The 22623-nt window shown below is 35.2% G+C and overlaps 1 protein-coding gene and 1 pseudogene across 1 annotated transcript; one reads left to right on the top strand and one right to left on the bottom strand.

Annotated features, from left to right (window-relative positions):
* Positions 1-11758: 11758 nt before the first annotated feature.
* LOC116599913 (olfactory receptor 4P4-like) lies at positions 11759-12691 on the bottom strand. Its single transcript, XM_032359853.1, has one exon. It carries the CDS (start codon positions 12689-12691, stop codon positions 11759-11761), a length of 933 nt encoding a protein of 310 aa, XP_032215744.1.
* Positions 12692-19460: 6769 nt separating this feature from the next.
* Positions 19461-19603, top strand: LOC116600509 (annotated as a pseudogene).
* Positions 19604-22623: the final 3020 nt, after the last annotated feature.

The following is a 22623-nucleotide window of genomic DNA, read 5'->3' on the forward strand; positions in this document are numbered from 1 at the left end:
GATCTGATGTTCCAGAAAGGTATCTGAAATGACAAAAATAATGAAGGAAATCATTGATGAGAAAATGAAAATCTAATATTCAATGAACATGATCTAATGCATGTTTTAAGACCTTAGCCATTTTAAGATTCATTGAAATCATTCATTCATTTAATAAAATCCTTTCACATATCTAGTGCCAATACCCTTCCAAGAACTTTGGACATAATGATGAATTAAACAAGTCCTAGCTTTTGTGTAATTTAAATTCTTGTGTGAGAAAGAAGGAAATTATGCTCATTAAGAGGAAGAAAAGAGATATTTTATAATGTTAAGTATTTGTTCAAATACTAAGTTCAAAGTATACATATTGGTGCAAATAATGTTAACTATTAATTGAATTATTGTTAAGGAAACATAGTATGCCATCTTAGGGTATAAACTGGAAGTAACCATGGAATTACCTGAACATGGGGTGCCTGGGGGCTCAGTGGGTTAAAGCCTCTGCCTTCGGCTCAGGTCATGGTCCCAGGGTCCTGGGATCAAGCCTGGAAGTAACCATAGAATTACCTGAACATGGGGTGCCTGGGGGCTCAGTGGGTTAAAGCCTCTGCCTTCCGCTCAGGTCATGGTCCCAGGGTCCTGGGATCAAGCCCCCCATCTGGCTTTCTGCTCGGCAGGCAGCCTGCTTCCCTCTCTCTTTCTCTCTCTGCCTGCCTCTCTGCCTACTTATGATCTCTGTCAAATAAATAAATAAACTCTTAAAAAAAAAAAAAAGAATTGCCTGAACAGACGTTTTCTAATGAGATCACAAAAATGGTGGAGGTCATGTAAGTAATTTATATAGTGCTTGGCATTAGTCAATCTTAAATAAGTATTCTCTAAAGAAAAAATTGAAAGTAAAGTGCATGTTATAGACTTGGAGGAGTAACACAATATTATAAATAACCATTAATCAGGTAATTCATGATAGAACCAAAGAAGAAATTATCTTTCTACATTGACTTGTAATATTCTTGGATGTAAAAGAGGAAATAATTACAGAAATTACTCCATGAAATTTTAGTATTACTTAAGAGTTATTTGTAGAATAATGAATCTACAGTTCAGCTTTTCCCATTTCTGTCTTTTAAAGGATTATAGGAGAATCAACATTAGTTTTAAAATTTTATTCTTGGTTCAATTTTTAAAGGAATTAAAATGTATATAAATCATCGATGCTTTCTGCTTTTATATAAAACTGGATGTATTCCACTACCAGTAAAATTAAACTTAATGTTAAGTAAGAGGCATGTAGGTGACAAATATTATTTATTTATTTTTTAACTTTAGAATTATCAGTTAAAAGTCAGTGTTACTTTTTTATAAGTATATATCCAAAGTGAAAAAGTTCTTCAGTTTATATTTAGTTACGCTATGTCCAAGAGAAGTTAATTTAAATGCTTAAGTAAATTGTTAACAATGGCTATTTCATGACAATTACACTATGGAGATTTAAATTTTCCAATTTGCACTCTTTTTTTTATTGCCCAAACTTTTTTTTTCTTTATATTCAACAAGCCAACATATAAGTTACCATGAACTTCTATTCATTTTTAGAGAAGGTATATTTTATAAATAAACATTTATTTTACATTAGTAATGCATATGATTTAAATTCTTTTGGAGGTATCTTTGTAAATATGACTATCCATTTATCCTTTAAATTCAGTTTAATATATTGAAAAATTATGTCCACTAGAGTCCAGATGCCCATTTAGGTTTTTATAGGAAACTAACATCAGAAGGTCACACTAAAAATTATCCTCAAGTGAGAATTTATTGAGAAACAAAAATGCATTGATTCTATTGATTCTTATCAGGTTTCTTTTAGATGAATGATTGAGAAACCCATGAATTCTGTTCGAATTTGCTAAACAAAAGGGATATTTCAATTTCTATGTCAATAATTTCAAAGATCTCCCAATGTCAGACAAACACTAAGGGCTCAGATTATTTTGGAATGCCTGATTGGCTCTACTGATTTGAGTGTCTGCCTTCGGCTCAGGTCATCCCAGGGTCCTGGAACCGAGTGCCACCTTGGCACTCTATTGCCAAGCTGGGAGCCTGCTTCTCCCTCTGCCATGACCCTGCTTGTGCTTTCTCACTCTCTCTCTGACATATAAAGAAAATCTTTTTAAAAAAATTCCAAAATATCACACAATTTTGAATATTGTTGTCACAAGAATGTGACTGAGGACAGGATGGAGAAATGCTATGAAGATCAAGAAAAATTTTTTTAATAATTCCTTTTTTTTAAAGATGAATTTATTTATTTATTTGACAGAAAGAGAGAGATCACAAGTACACAGAAAGGCAGGCAGAGAGAGTGGGGTAAGCAGGCTCCCCACTGAGCAGAGAGCCCGATGCTGGGCTGGATCCCAGGACCCTGAGATCATGACCTGAGCCAAAGTCAGAGGTTTAACACACTGAGCAACCCAGGTGCCCCCATAATTCTTTTTTTATAATTACCTATTATTTCAAAAAAATTAATTTTTCAGGAAAATTATCTCCAGGCCATTTTATCAGGTGATCAATTATGGTTGCCTAAATTGGAATTATCATACAAAAGAGTGGACTCCCTTAATTTCAAAATAGAGCCCTCGAACAAAATACAACAAAATAAAAAGCTTGCTTTGTTTCATTTTCTCCCTTACCTTCTTAGAGAATCCATCTTCATAGGTGGCATGATTCTAGAAAATAATTTAATTTCCTTGTATTGTGTCAAGTGGAAGGAATTCTACTGCATTCGTGGTAATTGTGTGGTAAATAAATGTGCTAAAGCAATAGATACTTTTTTGAATATGTGAGTGATGAATCAGTAAATTCTACTCCTAAAACCAATATTACACTATGTGTTAACTAACTAGAATTTGTTTTATTTTTTAAACTTACTTTTTGCTGCTTATATTTTTTTATTTAAATTCAATAAGCAAACATATACTACATCATTAGTTTCAGATGTAGGATTCAATAATTCGTCAGTTATAGCAGTAGATCTTAATTGCTGAGTCCCTTAGATTTTGGGCTTTCATCCATACAATAAAGGATTGGAAGAGATGATCTCTGAAGATCTCTTCCCAGATTTTGACTCTGTGAGTCCTGATTCTGCATTAGTTTGAGGAAAACAACTGTCTGCCTCCCTCATGCTTTCCAAGCTCCTTTGGATACATTGAAACTATAGAAAATGTAGTGTTGGCAAGTTTCTTATCATATCTATGCTTCAATTTCCTTCTCTGTAAAATTGAAGTAACAATAATACATCCATATAGAGTCATGTTTGAAATAATGAAGTTCATACACGTGAAATTTCTTAGAACAGTACCTTGAAAGTATTACACATTCAACAACTGTTAACCACCTTCGACAATTACAAAATGCAACTTCAAAGCCCTAGAGAAAATGTAAGTAGATCAGATCAGAAATTGTACCTTAACCATCCCTTTCTTCACAATATTGGAAATAATAGGAACCTTGGAGATTGAACCTAGTTCTAAAAATAGCCCTGATACTTAGATGCAAAATTTTTACGTCCTTGAACAAGTCCTTCCTCCTTCTGTAAAGTGAGCATTGCCATGGCTCACCTAGAGAATTACTGTGAAACTCAAATAAAATAATGCATATGAAGCTCAATGTTCAAAAACCTACTAGTTGGTCCCGTTTCCTCATTGGAATGTCCTATGGTGTTATAAATGCAGGAGGTACTCAAGATATTCAAGTGGTAGGAGATCCTAGTAATTAAGAAGTTAATCTCTGTAAAATAAGATAGGAACTTGGCTCCAAAATTCATGGAAAAATCTTGGGAAAAATATATAACCTCATTTTCATTTATAAAATGAATAATATAACTCTGAGGTCTATTATAAGGATTCAGTGACTTCATTTACATAAAAGCTAAGTACAGAACATGTTATATAAAAATTAGATACTCAATAAATATTTTTAGGGCACCTGGGTGTCTCAGTGGGTTAATCCTCTGCCTTTGGCTCAGGTTATGGTCTCAGGGTCCTGAGATCGAGCCCTACATGGGGCTCTCTGCTCAGCAGGGAGACTGTGTCCCCCTCTTTCTCTTGCCTGCCTCTCTGCCTACTTGTGATCTCTCTCTCTCTCTCTCTGTGTGACAAATAAATAAGTAAAATATTTTAAAAATAAAAAAATAAATATTCGAGCATTAATATTATACATTTTGCCATACCAGTGGACATAAATATAAATTAAGAATAATACGTCATATCATTATTCTTCTTAAAAATTTTGAATAGCTTATTAAAAACACATAATATTTCAACATGAGTAAATTCAGGTAGGTAGGTGAGACTGCATAGTTTCCCTGCCATGAACGATCTGTTCTTTCTTACTGGAGGGCTGGGTCTCTCACATCAGGATTTACATTCTCTCATTTAAGCAAAATATTTCCCTCCTTGTCAGCTTTCAACCCAAAAAACTGAAGGTCAATGTGCTGCTTAAGACAGTCATTTAATGATTTCCTTTTCTTTCCTTTGGATTCATTGACCCTCTCTACATTCGTTGGATGTTCATACCCCTCTTTCACTTAAAAAAAAGTTCTCTAGGGCACCTGGGTGGCTCAGTGGGTTAAGCCGCTGCCTTCGGCTCAGGTCACGATCTCAGGGTCCTGGGATCGAATACCGCATCGGGCTCTCTGCTCAGCGGAGAGCCTGCTTCCCTTCCTCTCTCTGTCTGCCTCTCTGCCTACTTGTGATCTCTCTATGTCAAATAAATAAATAAAATTAAAAATAAATAAATAAAATAAAAATAAATAAAGTTCTCTATATTGAACCTAGAAAGAAAGAAACATACCCCATAGATACAGTTGAGTAGACACATTTGAGTAGGTTGACTGAAAATTTTTCCATATAGCTTGTTTCTTCAGTCTTAGGATCATTCTGGTCTTTGCTGTTCAACCATTTTATGTTCACCTCCTTCAGTAAACTGTCCAGTGACCTGCTGAGCCAGTAAGTCCTGCATATTCAACTGTCTCTGATCATGGAGTATGGATGGCTAATGCTATGGCTACATTTATGACATTCTAAATAAGACAAAACACATAAATCTACTAAAATTTTGATAGCACTTCAGAAAATGGTACCGATGACTCAAACATCCAACACAAAAAGCTGAGGTCCACCGTAGCTACAGTTTGTTATAGATGGAAGAAAAGCAGAAGCTTTTCCATCCAAAGGTCTCTTAAAAACATTATGTAACAATCATAATCAGAAAGAGTCAAGTATTCTTCTGAAGTTAAATAGCTGGTATATTTATGAACTAGATTTAACTTACCAGCTGCTGAACTCAGCAAACAGATTTCTTGTAAGCTGAGGCTTCACACATAAGATGAAGTCAGAATAAAATAAAAATTAGCATTGCTGTATAATAATAAATAACAATTTGTATAAAGTCTTATGAAGGAACTGTGATATACCATTAATGGAGATATATTTGGTACTGAACCAAATTTGAGATTTTTAGCATATTATTTTTCCATTTCAAAAAAAGAATTGTCTCTCTGACATTCATTTCTCTTGAAAAATTATATATAGTTTTGTATTTATATATATATATATTTTGATGTTTATATATATTGATGTATTTTTATATATATTGTATATACATACTTCCTGATATCAAATTGGTATTTAGAGCAAATTCTGAGAAAACCTGTTATATAGAATAGTTCTCATATCTCTGAGGGTTTAGAAATTTCCCATCAGTATACTTTTTGCCACAGATATGAGCTATCACTTAAATTTCTCCCTAACAGCAATGCCAAAGTCCATAATTATATTTCCCTAATGCATCAGTATGTAAAGCACTGAGATTCGGCATGGGAGAGAGGACCGTAAGAAAATACTGTGTGTAATGTTCATACAGAAAAATATTGCAATAAATAAAAAGGTGTCAATTCCTTCCTTTAAAAAATTATTTACTTTCACCTTCTTCTGAAAAGGGTCAGTTGCGGTGCCTGGGTGGTGCAGTCAGTTGAGCCTCCACTGGTTCTCGGTTTCTGCTAAGGTTGTGGTCTCAGGGTCATGGGATTGACCCCTGTGGAGCTTCCTGATCTGTGTGGAGTCTGCTTGGGACTCTGTCTTCCTCTGCTCCTCCCCTACTCTCCATCTCTCTTTCTCTCAAATAAATAAATAAACGTTGGAAGATTTAATTAATTTATTTGAAAGAAAGAGAGAGAACATGAGAGAGTGAGATCGTGAGCAGGGGGAGAGGTGGAGGGAGAAGCCAACTCCCCACTGAGTAGGGGGCCTGAGGCAGAATCATCCCAGGACCCTGGGATCATAACCAGGGCTTAACCAACAGAGCCACCCAGGCACCCAATTAATAAATCTTTAAAAAGATAAAACAAAAATTGTCAACTGGAAAAATTTAGTGGAGAAAATGCATATGGTGGTGAAAAGACAGTCTTTGCCTTCAGTGAGGCTAGAGACTAAAGGAGGGGCCATATAATAAACAACAACAAAAAAATCAAATGATTATAAACAGCATATTCAAAAACGCAGAACAGGGTGCTGTTAGTATTTTTTCTTTTAATTTATGGAAACTTTATTAAATAGTAAATCTCTGACTGTTTTATATTATACAGATAATGCTACTTGCTTATCTCTTGAATTAATGTTTAAGTAATTCTACAAGACACTTGTATTTTCTCACCCTTTTTATACTTAAAAAATCTTGTCTTTTGATTCATTCTAAAACTGCAATTACATGATTTAAGGAACTTTTAAAAAGTATACTTTGTCTTTATTGTCTGCCTGAAATCTTGTTAGATCTTTTTACTTATTATTGAAATTGATTTAAATAGCAAATGTCTATGAATGCATCCATTTTTACAGTTTTTTTTCCAAATTTCAGGAATATTTCAAGACATCTGCATGCTCAGATTTTTAATTTTCAGGTATTATTCCTCATTTCAACTTAAGTTATCTTTAGTGGAAATGTCCTTTGTTTTCTGAATGTAATAACTCAAAGACTTATAATTCTTACAGTATATCTCAATTTATTTATTAGAAATATTAATTATTATGTACCCTACCTAGGCAATAAGTGTGTTGGGAGGTGTGGGGGCCTCTAAACCCAGAATGTCTGGTTTCAAGCACCAACTCTTCTACTGTTTCTGGGAGACTTTCTTATGGCCTAAAGTAATAAAGGTATTTTAATTATAGTAAAGTATTTTAAAACTTTTCAATATTGAAGTTCTCTTACAAGTACCTTACCTTTACCATTTTGTTCTATTTTCATCTTTTTAATTTTTTTTATTATGTTAGTCACCATACAACACATAATTAGTTTAGTTTTGTTTTGTTTTGTTTCATCATTAGTTTTTGATGTCGTTTCTATGATTTATTGTTTGTGTATAACTCCCCGTGCTCTATGCCAATATCTACTTTCTTCATTGAACTCATTACTCCCTACTCTCCTCTGTGTCTACTTTTGCTCACTAAATTAAGTTTCGTCAATTCTAGCTCACTGTATTCTGAATACAAAACAATTGGGAAAGCTTTGAATTCTAACACCTTATCCTTTACGAAAGAGAAATGAGTACAATCTGTTCATTTTTAAGTAACATTTGTTTTCACTTTTCCTCTTTTTCTGTTTTCAAAATAGTGTTGGAGAGGTTTGATTCAGAGCTTGGTAAATTTACACAATTATATTATTCCAGACCCCATTTCCTCAGTTCCTTGACCATAGCATTAAATTCTCCCTTCTCTTAAGTTTATCTCAGTGCCCTAAGGATCACGTGTTGTAGTGTTAAAACTCCTTCATTGTTTCCCAACTTAGTTTGTGGTCTCTTCCCTTCAGGCTGAAATTTTCCTGGTGAGATTTTTACATATGTTTATATGCTCCAGAAGTAAATAATGTATCTTATAAAATTACAATATTGTGCTTTCAGGCTAGAAACAAGTTTATCTCTATGTGAGTTTTTTTAAATCAGCCACTGCTATGATTTGGTGAAGCATCCTCTGAACAGAGAATTAAAGATAAATTTTTTGCTATTAATTTAGTGAGAAAGACACGAATATTCTGTGAGATAGCTTTATTCATCTATAAAATGGGGTAGATTGTAATTCTATGAAATGGAAAAAAATGGTAAAAATATCTAGAATTAATAAGAACATTGGTAACATAGATCTAAGATATGTATACACTAAATAAATAGATTGTATTTAACCTATGGATATACATAGAAAAGGAAATAAGAGGTTCTATTTACAATAGTAAAAAACCAATAAGTTATTTACGAATACATTTTACTAAGAGAAGCTGTGGATGAATAGGAAGAAAATCATATAACCTTAATTAAAGCCATAAAATAAACACTGACAGAATCAGATCTCAAAGATTTGGATCAGGAGCAAAAAACAGCAATTTCTTGAATTAACATACAAATGTAATTTTCTTTTTTTGATGAAGATTCTATTCATTTATTTGAGAGAGAGAGCAAGAATGGAGATAGGTACAGAGGGAGAGAGAAACAGACTCAACGCTGAGCAGGGAGCCAAACATGGGGCTCCATTCCTGGACCCTGAGATCATGACTTGAGTTGAAGGCAGATGCTTAACCGACTGAGTCACCCAGGTGTCCCTGTTTTATTTTACATGAAAGAAAGTTCATTTTGTTAAAGAATAAATTCTATTATTTATTATTTATTTTTTATTTTTTACTATGTTATATTAGTCACCATACAGTACTAAATTTGTTTTTGATGTAGTGTTCCATGATTCATTGTTTGCATTTAACACTCAGTGGTCATTACTACATGCCCTCCTTAATACCCATCACCAGGCTAACCCATTCTTCCACCTCCCTTCCCCTCAGAAACCTCAGTTTGTTTCCTGGAGTCCATGGTCTCTCATGGTTCATCACCTCCCCTGACTCCCTCCCCCCCCCCCCCCCGCCCACCAACCCACTTCATTTTTTAGCTCCTTCTCCTTCTCCTAATATCCTCTATGCTATTCATTATGTTTCACATATAAGTGAAACCATATGATAAAGAATAAATTTTAAAAGACGATATAATCATAATTTTTATACAAATAATGAACAAACACATCAAAGGTTTCATCAAGCTCAGTACTGAACGCAGAAACCAGTAAGATGTTATCACTGGTTTAAACAACAACAATGTGTTCCACACATTTATAGTCTGGGAAAGAATGCTGAGATGAATTTACAAGTGGATGCAAAGCTAGAAAAATACCCACAAGACTCCAATCAATTGCATTTCATTGGACATAATTTGCATTTCTAGGGACAGGCATTATTGGCATTACTATTATTTTCTGTGAGGTAATTTCTATCTCTATAGCACTGTAAAATATCCTAGTCAGAGGCAATGAAAGGTAGATAATCTGAATGGAAGAACTACAAAGAACATCCACTAAATTTCAAAGAATCTCAGCATTTTTCCCTACAGTTTTATGCGGATATCAATGATCCTATTAGAGATCCTATTAGAGGAAGAATAATTGCTCTTGCCGAGAACAGCAGGAGAACCAATGAAGTGATGAGAAAGACATGGTCTTGAGAAGGTGAGAAAATTTACTTTTCAATACTACAAGTCTGACTAGCCTGGAAGAGCTTCTGAAACAATATCAAAGTTCATGGTTTTTCTGGTCTTCTTGCCAGAGATTCTGCTTATTTTTTTTTTTTTTTAAAGATTTGATTTACTTATTTGACAGATAGATCACAAGTAGGCAGAAAGAGAGGGAGAAGCAGGATCCCCGCTGAACAGAGAGCCCGATGTGGGGTTCAATCTCAGGACCCTGAGATCATGACCTGAGCCAAAGGCAGAGGCTTAACCCACTGAGCCACCCAGGAACCCCAGAGATTCTCCTTATACCAGAAAGTGATCTTTCACATTTCAGCTCTGCTGCTATTCTCTGACACGCACCTGTTCAAGTCCTTCTGATGTAGTTTTGAACATATGTGATATCTGAAGCCAATGGCCAGAAAATAATTCTTGAGACGCCTTTTGTTCCAAAAAAAGTTGGTTTTATTAAAGCATAAGAACAGGACCCAGGAGCAGAAAGAGCTGCCCTGGGGTTATGAGGAGGGGCTCATTATATACTTTCAAGTTGGGGAGGGGTTAAGGATAGCAAAAGCCCTCTGGGTATTTTGGAAACAAGGTTTTCTGGATGCTGAGGGGCTGGCTATTGTTAGGAAAGGTCATTTGTTACTGTTCAGTAAAATCTCAGTCAGGAAACTCTTCAGATCTTTATCAATGGGTCACATGCTCTGAGGATGATAACCAACATACACCTTGGTGGGTAGAGATAAAGGAAGTTTCCAAAGGAATTCTTTCATGCTAAGGTAGACAGACTTACAGGGTCCTATGGTTGGGTTAAGATTGCCTTTTGCACTTAGCAAGGTAATTAGCATAAAAGCAGCTGAGTTCCTCAAAAAATTTCACTCTGCATATTTCAAGGACTTGTCTGTCAATAGGCTGTAGGTAGTAAGGAAGTTAAATCATTTTTCTTCTGCCCTTGTATCCCACATCACTTCGTAGGAGCTCTGGTATAGCTGTCAAGAATTAGATGAAGAACAACTAAGAAAGTATGTCGGTTATTTTCCAAGAATTTTTAGCTTGTGATGTTTTCACTTCCATTCGTTGGGTATTTTAAACTGAGTCACAGCAATCTGCTATTTTTCTGATGTTCTCCACCCATTTTAGGAAAACCTCAACAATAAATAGTAACCCATCACAGCCTGAAACAAATACTTCTGCAAGCATTTCATATCTGAAAGATTTTCCAAACAACTTTTGATTTTCTCCTCTATTCTAATTAATTATCCAGTGGACTGATCTTAATCCTAGCCCTTTCTGATTTGGTGCAAATTTTAATTTTCTTCTTTAATTTTCTACCTCTAAAACTAAAGCCAAAACCAAACAAACAAAAACCAAACCTGCCTTTAACTTTTACAGTGCTAAAAAGCATTCTGAGAGCTGCTGAGAAAATGTAAGTTCTGAGAGAAATGTAAGTTCACCAGTAACAAGAATGTGACATTAACATGTGAAAGTTCCTCAGTTTTTCCCATCTTTACACCACACATCTGCAGAGGGAGTTGCTAGAGTTAAACAGGGAGGTGCAGTTAGTTTATATATGATGGAGCTAGGAGAACACGTGCCTTAAAGCACAAGAAAAAGTTTTGATATGGGGCTTGGGATGAACTGCTGGTGTTGGGCATGTGAGATGCGCCAGAATGCCACTGGCTACAAAATGATCAGAATAGAAAGAGACTTTTTGAGAAATAGTGTTGTGGCCCTTGAATTAGACATGTTAGGATATTCTATAATAGATGCAAATAAAAAGTTCAGGTTTTTGTTTTTGTTTATTTTTGTTTGTTTGTTTTTTGGCAATGTTTAGTGACTAGAATTGGCTTCATTGAATGCAACCATACCCCAAAATGAGCTATGTAGACTTGTAGGGTTAATATGGGGGGCACTCAGCCTTGGACAGTCTGCTGATAAATATCTAAGTTAGTTTCACAAAGGATCATTGGGTCAGAGAGGATATAAATAGGAAAACTAGAAAAGAAAGCACAGCAGAGAGGAGCCTTGGTAAATCTGGGGAATTCTAATCTTTTGGTCATATTTGGCAATACATACCTTGCTACACACAAGACACAGAGGCAAGCATTATGCATTTTAAAGGTTTCAGAGTAGAGAAATCACTTATTCAACAAACTCGGTGGCGAAAGTCAGGGATGCCTTTCAATTTATGTCCTTACTCCCCGTGACCCTGCTCCAAAGTCTCCTTATGGCATTCTTCATCTCCATGTTTCTTAGTGTGTATATGAGAGGGTTGAGCATGGGCGCAATGACAGTATAGAAAAGCGCAAACACTTTGTCTTCTGGTAAGGTAGTTGCTGGTCGAATATAAATAAAGAGCAAAGGAGCAAAAAAGAGAACCACCACAGTGATGTGGGAACTGCAGGTGGAAAGAGCTTTGTGACGATTCTCTGCAGAGTAGGACCGGACAGTATATAGGATCACAGCATACGATACCAGCAGCACCACAAAAGTCACCAGACCCATCAGTCCCGAATTGGCCACGACTAGGAGACCGATCCTGCTTGTATCCGCGCAGGCCAGCTTCAGCAAAGGATACACATCGCAGAAGAAGTGATCTATTTCATTGGGGCCACAGTAGGGTAAAACGATGGCGAGGAGAAACTGCCCAAAGGAATGTAGGAATCCACCAAAACAGGAAGCTGCAATCATGGCGTCGCACTTCCACCTGCTCATGATCAAGGTGTAGTGCAGGGGCTTGCAGATGGCCACGTAGCGGTCATAGGCCATCCCCGTGAGGATGAAGACCTCGATACCCCCAAAGAAGTGCATGGTGAAGAGCTGTGTCATGCACCCATTGTAGGAAATGACCTTCTCTTCTGCCAGCAAGTCAATGATTAACTTGGGGGTCACAGTGGAAGTGTAGCAAAGGTCTGCCAGGGATAGGAAACTCAGGAAGAAATACATTGGATGGTTAATAAGGTGACTGCAGGCGATAGAAATCATGACAAGCAGGTTTCCGGTCAAAATTGCAATGTAACAAAGTAAGAACAGTAAAAAGCAGAGGACTTCTATTTCCTTTTTCTGTGAAAGTCCTAAAAGAATAAATTCTGTGATGTTATTCCTATTTTCCATGATCCAGACCGGTTTGTAGCCCCCTGAAATTAGATAAATTATGAATGCTTATGATATATATTTAAATATGAAGAGACATATCACTCTTTGGTAAGGAGCAGATTGTAATGGAAAGCATTCAAAGGTTGAAGAAAATAGAAATCTAAATTTTATCAATGAAGGCTTTTTGGAGGTCTTTTTGTCCCTTTCTTGAAAATATTAATTAGTGATAAACATCTTAGGTGCCCAAGGTGAAGACTAACATTGCAAACTATGCTGCATTATGTAATAATTCTTAAGATGTACTATAAAACGTCACCAGATATTATGTCTCAATAAAATTACAAAAATGGTATTTTTAAAGAAAGAAAAAATATCTTTGCTGTTCTCATTATTACTGAGAAAATAGACACACAAATGAAACATTGAGAAAAAAACACACAAAAATGCAAATTTAATTAGTATAGTCGGTAAATAATATAATATGGGAGAAATTTCCTGCCTTATGTTCCATGGGGAAAGGGAATAAATAGAAAAACCAACCAATATATTCAGAACTGTGAGGTATTTATATATGGGTATAATGAGTTATATTTCTTTTGTGTTTACTTTGAAAATATACCTAATTTTACTTTGAAAATATACTGAATACAAATGAAGGATTGATTATATTTCATAGTCAATAAATGGATAACAAGAGAAGTATGAATATCTCTATTTTTCAAAACACTATCATCTCAAATGCCTTTGACATTAATCAAGGAATTTGAGGATAATGGTAGTAGGTATAGTTTGGATTTTAGAGTCTCCTTGTAGTGCCCTACTCACTTGCACAAACTAACTTCTTTTTAATTGTTTTACATAAATTGTTTACTTCTTCCTAACCACCCATCTTGAAAGTGTGTGCTCCCTTACACTTGGCACACTGCCAGTCTTAACATCTCTTTCTTCCTTTCTTCTTTCACTCCCATTGAATTTACTTCCCTCTCACTAATAATGTACAACCAGTTCTATTAATGTCTCTTTGGTAACAACTTTTAACTCTCAGGACAGAGAATTACCTTTCTACTGGTAGACTTTCAAATGTCATTGAGAGACTAAGGAAGAATTTTTGAGAAATAAGCTTTCAACTTCCTACTAAATTACACCATCGATTCTCTGCTTTAGCTTTATAGAACATTGAAACTTCATATTTAAAACATTTTGTGTTAATTATTCATAAATTCAACACCAATATATTTGCAATTGATTTTCAAAACTATAACCCTTCCCTTCCCTTTGCCTATTCAAATTTATGTACATATACTCCTAAAGTAGGGTTTTGAAAAGAAAAACATATAAATCTATCTAGTGTGTAAGAGTTAACATCGATTGCCACAAACTGATATTTTGGTATCTGAAGAAGGAGTATTGATAGTGGTCAAATAAACCATCTCATTCAATTAACAAGTACATTTTGGGCTTTTAAAAATATTCCCAATAACTTAAAAGAATTCAGTGCTCTAGTATAACTTCTTTCAAAAATTCTATTCTTGTGATTTAGAGAAAGGAAGTGCAAGTTAAAGTTTTAATTACAGTCTAGTCTTTACTTCATGATTAATTTGTTATATGAGATGATCATATACCAAGTTTCCCTCGATATTTTTTCTTTTAATGACAGTCTAAAATTCTGCTAGATCTAATCTGCAGGGGACTTTTTGTCAGGGAACAGATTAAATCACATTTGAAAAATATGATGCAAGTGCAATTTTGTTGAAAGTATGCTTTCAGACCCAAAGTGGAAAATACATAGAATGACTAGGTATTATCAGGAAAAATAAGTAAGACTTTTTAAAATGCAGATTATTTTGTTTTAGCAAATAGTTCAGACAAAATACACTATACTTTTAAAAAGTATAACCATGTGAATTCACCCAGTCTACTTTGTTAGAAAGGTGGGGGAAAAAGATGTGAAAAAGACTTATTATTTAAATTATTTTTCAAAATGCAAAGTATATTTCATACATGACTCAAAAACTATAATCTATATTCCTGAATCACTTGAAAATATCATTTCCCCTATTTTCAAGTATTTCTATAGAAAGTTAAGAAGGCATGACTCCTATGTAAGATAAGATTCATTTCGTATTTTAAAAACATAGATAATAATATCACTGTGTCAGTAGATATCCCTTGAAACACTGGGCTGTTTGTAAAATAGAACAAAACATTATCTCCTTCATCTGGCTCTATTATTTCTTAACTGGATGATGTTAATATGCTGTATTCCTTTTATGGATTCAGTTTAACCCTAAGTGAACTGTGGTGTTAAACAGGATCTTTAAGGAAACTTCTGGGACTGATGTGCCCATGATTCTGACCTCAGTTAGGAGGAGTCAGCAGCTGGCTGTGGATGGCTCATTGCCTTTCTTCCAAACACACAGAATAAATTTACTGGTACAGCTTCAGGGTTTTGTTTCTCTTATCTCTCTTCAGGTCAAGTAAGTTAATTTGCACAGTCAACAAAACGGCCTTTCTCCCTGAAAGGAGCAGATAGATCTCTTTCCGTGGATACTTCATAACTTGCTACTTTTAAACTCCCTATTCACAGTTTCCTTTACATATTGTGGCAGGCAGAAATCTCCAGTCGTGCCTATAGGCTTAAACGTAAGTATTCTTCCCTAGATAAATTTTATCTTCTGTCGCTTTGGAAAAAGTCAAATGAATGAATGAATGAAGGAAGGAATGAATTCATGCTTGCTATGTGCCAGGTACTGTGCTTGATGGGCAAAAGCCTGAAGTCATCTCTGCTTCACTTAAGTTCTTATTTAGTAAGATAGTTATTGGATTCTTCCATAGTTTAAGACTGTGACTGGTTAATTAACTCATGAATTCAATGAATAAGATAATACATTTATAATTTAATCAACTAGATGACAGCTGGCCCCAGCATGTATTAAAATATTTATTCCATTTCATTCCTCTCTGTAGCTGTATATTATAGATTGCTCATTTTAAGTAATTAGTTTGCATTTACAAAATTAATGAATAAATTTACTTTCAATGTTTAAAAGAATGGAATGGAAGTTCATTTTAATTATATATCATTATCATTATCATTTTTCTTATATTGAGGAGTTATAAAATACAGAATGTTTGTAATCAAATTTACTTCCAAATGATAGATATAGAGAGGAAGCCATTAGATTTTGATTCTACCAGTACATGTTTGTTGTAAAAATTGTTCGATAGTCACATAAATCTTCTGGCAACAGTCCCTCATTCCTTACTTAGTCCATTGGCTTACTGTGGAGATGATACTCTTGAGTCTTATATGTTAATATATGTTAATACTCATGCCACCTTCCCCAAAAGGGGTGGTCTTCTCCCTTGGTGGTCCCCAAAATGCACAGATATAAACCTGGCTGTACTTTATTCTCCATTCTTTTGACAATGCTGGAGGCATATGAAGATCATCTTTTATTCATTTCCTATTTTAACAGATAGCCGAGATTTGGCAGAATCAGACTAGGTGGTGTTTAAATACAAAACTGAAAAACACAGACTGCAAATACGACCTAGACTATCAACAAGAAGTAGGAATAGTCATTTGATACACTCTGTTTCTTAAGTTTTCCTTTTCATATTTTCTATGTACCCTTCACCAAAATACAAACCACTTTCTGTTTTATTTATTTCACCTGAAATTATCTCATCGTGAAAAAAAAAAGCACTATGATGTTTTGATTTCCTTTATGCAATAGACACAGAAAGGGTAAATGACCATATATGGAGTATATCAAAAATATGTAACCCCAAGAGATGTTCTATATTACCAAGTAGAGGAAGCAATACTTTCAATAGCTTTGAATATACAAATTATGGCCAAAGTTTTCTAATAAACATCAGTCAAGACATAAATAATCATTAAATTGATATTTTAACAATAAATTCTAAAATAATATTTTGTACTGATCTAAGGCCAGTGAATCATTATGGGTTGGTTAAATAAAACTTAACTTGTATCCCAGTCACCAGGTGTTTGGCTTACATCTAGGGTACATGCAATGATTCAAATTTACCACACTCAGAATCAACCAATAAAGTCAATGAATCTCTTAATAAGTTTCATTTTGTAGACCATTCCAAAGAATCCTAAAGCTACAACTTACCTTCTCTCCAAGATAAGATGTCTAGTTTTCTCCTAAAGCAAATTCAAGAGTCTTCCCAGTTATATTTTAATACTCAGTAGATGAAGAAACTGGTATTTTCAGCATTTATGTTGGCAGCTATTCTTTATTGATCCTCGAATACCAATTTTATGGCATTCTCTGAGGGAAATGAAAAGAAAGACAATATACATGGTTCTTGTCTAATTCCCAACCAGCTTTACCTGGGAGATATCTAACCTGCTGAAATTTATTGCAGTCTATCTGTGAGGTTAGAAATTCCCACTGGGATAATTTGACCAATGTAAAGCTGAACTTTTTTTTTTTAATGTTGAATAATGTTTTAAATTTATTACAATACCTAAAAATATTTCTTTTAATCAAGTCAAATTTTTCCAGTGTGTATATGGAAACTAAGACCAGCTCATATTCCATTGAATATGGGAATAGTTATACAGAAACTCCAATGACTTGAAAGACCTGGCACTTCAGAAATAATTATAAAGAGAAGAGAACTCTGGGCTGTAGATAGAAGGAAACATTAATGTTGCCTCATTTTACAGTTTGCAGAGTAGACTGAATATTCCAGTGGGCATCTCCTGTTGTCTAATAAAAACTTTTTATTTTTTATATTTTTTTAAAGATTTTATTTTATTTATTTGACAGACAGAAATCACAAGTAGGCAGAGCAGCAAGCAGAGAGAGAGGGGGAAGCAGGCTCCCGCTGAGCAGAGAGCCCAACGAGGGGCTAGATCCCAGGACCCTGAGATCATGACCTGAGCTGAAGGCAGAGGCTTAATCCACTGAGCCACCCAGGTGCCCCATATTTTTTTTTTAAGATATTATTATTAGCTTGAGAGAAAGAAAGAGAGACCAAGCCAGCACATGTGGGAGGAGGGTCAGACGGACAGGGAGAAGAAGACTCACTACTGAGCAGGGAGCCCAATGCAGAGCTCCATTCCAGGGCCCTGAGATTATGACCTGAGCAAAAGTCAGGTGCTTAGCCACCCAAGCCACATACACACCCCTAAAAAAAACTTTTTGATAAAAAAGTTTTCTTTTTTTGTTTTCCTTGTCAAAGTCCTTACGTGACTGTTGCTTTTTCTGTCAAAAATTCATCCAAGTGATTGAAATCAAAACCACACTGAGATACCACCTTACACCAGTTAGAATGGCAAAGATTAACAAGGCAGGAAACAACAAATGTTGGAGAGGATGTGGAGAAAGGGGAACCCTCTTACATTGCTAGTGGGAATGCAAGTTGATACAGACACTTTGAAAACAGTGTGGAGATTCCTCAAAAAACAAAAAGTAGAGCTATCCTATGATTCAGCAATTGCACTACTGAGCCTTTACCCCAAAGATACAGATGTAGTGAAAAGAAGGGCCATCTGTACCCCAATGTTCATAGCAGCAACATCCACAATAGCCAAACTGGAAAGAACTGAGATGCCCTTCAACAGATGAATGGGTAGAGAAGTTGTGGTCCATATATACAACGCAGTATTACTCAGCCATCAGAAAGGATGAATACAAAAATATATTATAATATTATAAAAAATAAAAAATTAAAAAAAAAAGAATGGATGAATACCCAATTTTTGGTTCAACATGGAGGGGACTGGAGGAAATTATGCTGAGTGAAATAAGTCAAGCAGAGAAAGTCAATTATCATATGATTTCACTTACTTTGGGAATATAAGGAATAACATGGAGAACCTTAGGAGAAGGAAAAGAAAAGTGAATTGGGGGAAATTTCAGAGGGAGATGAACCATGAGAGACTGTGGACTCTGAGAAACAAACTGAGGGTTTTAGGGGAAGGGGAGTAGAGGGATGGGTGAGCATGGTGGTGGGTATTAAGGAGGGCACGTATTGCATGGAGCACTGGGTGTTGTACATAAACAGTGAATCTTGGAACACTGCATCAAAAACTAATGATATATTTTATGGTGACTGACGTAACACAATGAAAATTGTAAAAAAAAACCAAATAAAAAAACAAAACAAAACATTCAAGTAATCTCCTTATACAACTCATCCCTGGAATGGGAGATAATTCCCAAGACTTTTCTTTCTTTCTTTCTTTTCTTTTCTTTTTTTTCTTGCTTTATTTTTGGCTTATAATTGATTTCTCAGTAACCATATCTTCTTGGATACAATTTTTCTCAAGAGGCATAGGACATATTCCCTACATTTGTTTACAGATAAAATTTGGCAGTTCAGCAACTTTCAGTGCATAATTCAGGGGCATTAATTACATTTATAGTGTTAGGCCATGATCCCCAAAGTGTATTTCCAAAACTTTTTCATCATCTCAAACAGACACTATGTACCCATCTTCTTTTTCTCTGTCCTGGTATCCTCTGATCTACTTGTTTCCATGAATTTGCCTCATCTAGATAGTTCGTGTAAGAGCATCTCATAATATTTGTCCATTTGCATAGGGCTTACTTCACATAGCGTGATAGTTTTAAAGTTTATCTATATTGACATATGTGTCAGAATTTCATTTTTTTATGGAATAATAGTAATCCATTGTATGCATATTACACATTTTGTTATCCATCACCTGTAGGTGGATGCTTGGGTTGTCTCCACCTTTAGCCTATTGTGCATAATGCTGCCATGAACATTGATATACATTGCTTCTCGGCCTTTTGGCTAAGATCAAGTGTGAACATTGATATACAGATATCTATTTGAGTCCCTAATTCTAATTATTTTAGGCATATAACTAGTAGTGTTATATGGCAATTTTACTTATAGCATTTTGAGAAACCAACAGACCCTACTCTATGGTGGCTGCACCAGTTAAATTCCCACTAGCACTGTATAAGTGTTCAAAATTCTAGACATCTTTGTCCACACCTATATTATTATTATTATTATTATTGCCATCTTAGTGTGAAATGGTTTCTTTTTGTGGTTTTGATCTGCTCTAGTGAATAATGATGGTGAGCGTATTCATGTGTTTTTTTTCCCCCATTTATACATCTTTTTTTTTGAGAAATATTTAAGACCTTTATCTACCGTTTATTTGTTTAAATTCAATGAACCAACATGTAGTACATCACTAGTTTCAGGTGTAACATTCAATAATTTATCAGTTGTGTATAACACTCAATGATAATCACATCACATACCCTCTTTAATGCCCATCATCCAATTACCCCATCCCCCCACCTACCGCGCCTCCAGGAACGCTGTTTGTTTCCTATAGTTAAGTCTCTCATGGCTTTTCTCCCTCTCTGATGACTTCCCAATCAGTTTTCCTTCTTTTCTCCTATGAACCTCTTTCTTTCTATATTCCACATGTGAGGAAACCATGTGATAATTTTCTTTCTCTGACTGACTTACTTCACTTAGCCTAACACCCTCCCATTCCATCCATGTCCCTGTAAATGGTAAGTATTCATCCTTTCTGTTGACTGAGTAATATCCCATTGTTTATAGATATATATATCCCATCCTCTTTACCCATTCATCTGTCAATGAACATCTTGGCTTTTTCCACAGCTTGACTATTGTGCATATTACTGCTATGAACTTTGATACTTCAGATCACTACGTCTGTAACTTTGGGGTAAATACCTAGTAGTGCAATTGTTGGGTCATAAGGTAGTTCTATTTTTAAAGTCTTAAACTTCCAGACTGTTTTCCAGAGTGGCTGTACCAGCTTACATTCCCACCAACAGTGAAACAAGGTTCTCCTTTCTCTACATCCTTGCCAACTTTTGTTATTTCCTGTCGTTAATTTTTGATATTCTGACTGATATGAGGTAGTTTCTCATTGTAGTTTTGATTTATATTTCCTTGATGCTAAGTGATGTGGAGCATTTTTTCATGGGTCTGTTGGCCATTTGTATGTCTTCTTTGAAGAAATATCTGTTTATGTCTTTGGCCTATTCCTTGACTGCATTGTTTGGTTTTTTTTTGGGGGGAGGGTGTTGAGTTTGAGAAGTTCTTTATAGATTTGGATACTAATTCTTTATCTGATATGTTATTTTCAAATATATTTTCCCATTCCGTAAGTTGACTTTTAGTTTTGTTGACTCTTTCCTTTGCTGTGCAGGACTTTTTTCTTTCTTTCTTTCTTTTTTTTTAATTAATTAATTAATTAATTAATTTGTCAGAGAGATAGATAGAGCACAGGCAGGCAGAGTGACAGGCGGAGGCAGAGGGAGAAGCAGGCTTCCTGTGGAGCAAGGAGCCTGATGTGGGACTCGATCTCAGGACCCTGGGATCATAACCTGAGCTGAAGGCAGCTGCTTAACCAACTGAGCCACTTAGGCATCCCAGATCTTTTTATCTTGATGAAGTCCCAATAATTCATTTTTCCTTTTGTTTTTATTGCCTTTGGAGACATGTCTAGCAAGAAGTTGTGGTGGCCAAGGTCAAGGTATTGCTGTCTGTGTTATCCTCTAGGATTTTGATAGATTCCTGTCTTACATGTAGATCTTTCATCTATTTTGAGTTTATCTCTGTGTATGGTGTAAGAAAATTGTCTAGGTCCCTTCTTCTGCATATAGCTGTCCACTTTTCCTAGCACTGTTATTAAAGAGACGGTCCTTTTTCCATTGGATATTCTTTCCTGCTTTATAAGATTAGTTGGCCATAGAGTTGAGGGTCTATTACTAGATTCTCTATTCTGTTGCATTGATCAATGTCTCTGTTTTTGTGCCAGTATCATACTGTCCTGATTATTACAGCTTTGTGATATAATTTGAAGTCTGACATTGAGATGGCACCAGCTTTGGTTTTCTTTTTCAATGTTCCTCTGGCTATTTGGGGTCTTTTCTTTTCTATACAAATTTTATGATTATTTTTTCCAGCTCTGTGAAAAATGTCAATGGTATTTTATAGGGCTTGGGATGAAATTCATCTGGATAGCATAGACATTTTAACAATATTTATTCCTCCAATCCATGAGCATGAAATGCTTTCCTAACTCTTTTGTGTCTTTCTCAATTTCTTCTCTAAGTGTTCTGTAGTTTGTAGTGTACAGATCCTTTACCTCTTTGGTTAGATTTATTCCTAGGTATATTACAGTTTTGGGTATAATTGTAAATGGGGCCAATTCCTTCATTTTTCTTTGTTCTGTCTACGTGTTAGTGTATAGAAATGCAACTGATTTCTGTGCATTGATTTTGTATCCTGCCATGTTGCTGAGTTTCTGTATGAGTTCTAGCAATTTTTGAGTGGAGTGTTTTGGGTTTTCTACATAGAGTACCATATCATCTGCAAAGAGTGAGAGTTTAACTTATTCTTTTCCAATTTGTATGTCTTTTATTCTCTTTGTTGTCTGACTGCTGAGGCTAGGAATTCTAGTACTATGTTGAACAATAATGGTGAGAGTAGGCATCCCTGTCATGTTCCTAACATTAAGAGAAAAGCTCTCAGTTTTTCCCCATTGAGAAAGATATTCACTGTGGGCTTTTCACAAATGTCATTTACGATATTGATGTATGTTACTTCTATCCCTACACTGTGGACAATTTTAATCAAGAAAGGATGCTGTACTTTGTGAAGTGCTTTTTCTGCATTAATTGAAAGGATCATATGGTTCTTGTACTTTCCTTTACTAATGTGATGTATCACATTGATTGATTTGCAAATGTTGAACCACCCTTGCAGCTCAGGAATAAATCCCACTTGGTCATGGTGAATGATCCTTTTAACATACTGTTGGATCCTATTGGATTATATCTTGGTGAGAATTTTACATCCATGTTCATCAGGGATATTGGTCTGTAATTCTCCTTTTTGATAGGATATTTTTCTGGTTTGGGGTTCAGGGTAATGCT

The sequence above is a fragment of the Mustela erminea genome, chromosome 9 (genome assembly GCF_009829155.1).
Source record: "Mustela erminea isolate mMusErm1 chromosome 9, mMusErm1.Pri, whole genome shotgun sequence".
Classification (NCBI taxonomy): Eukaryota; Metazoa; Chordata; class Mammalia; order Carnivora; family Mustelidae; genus Mustela; species Mustela erminea.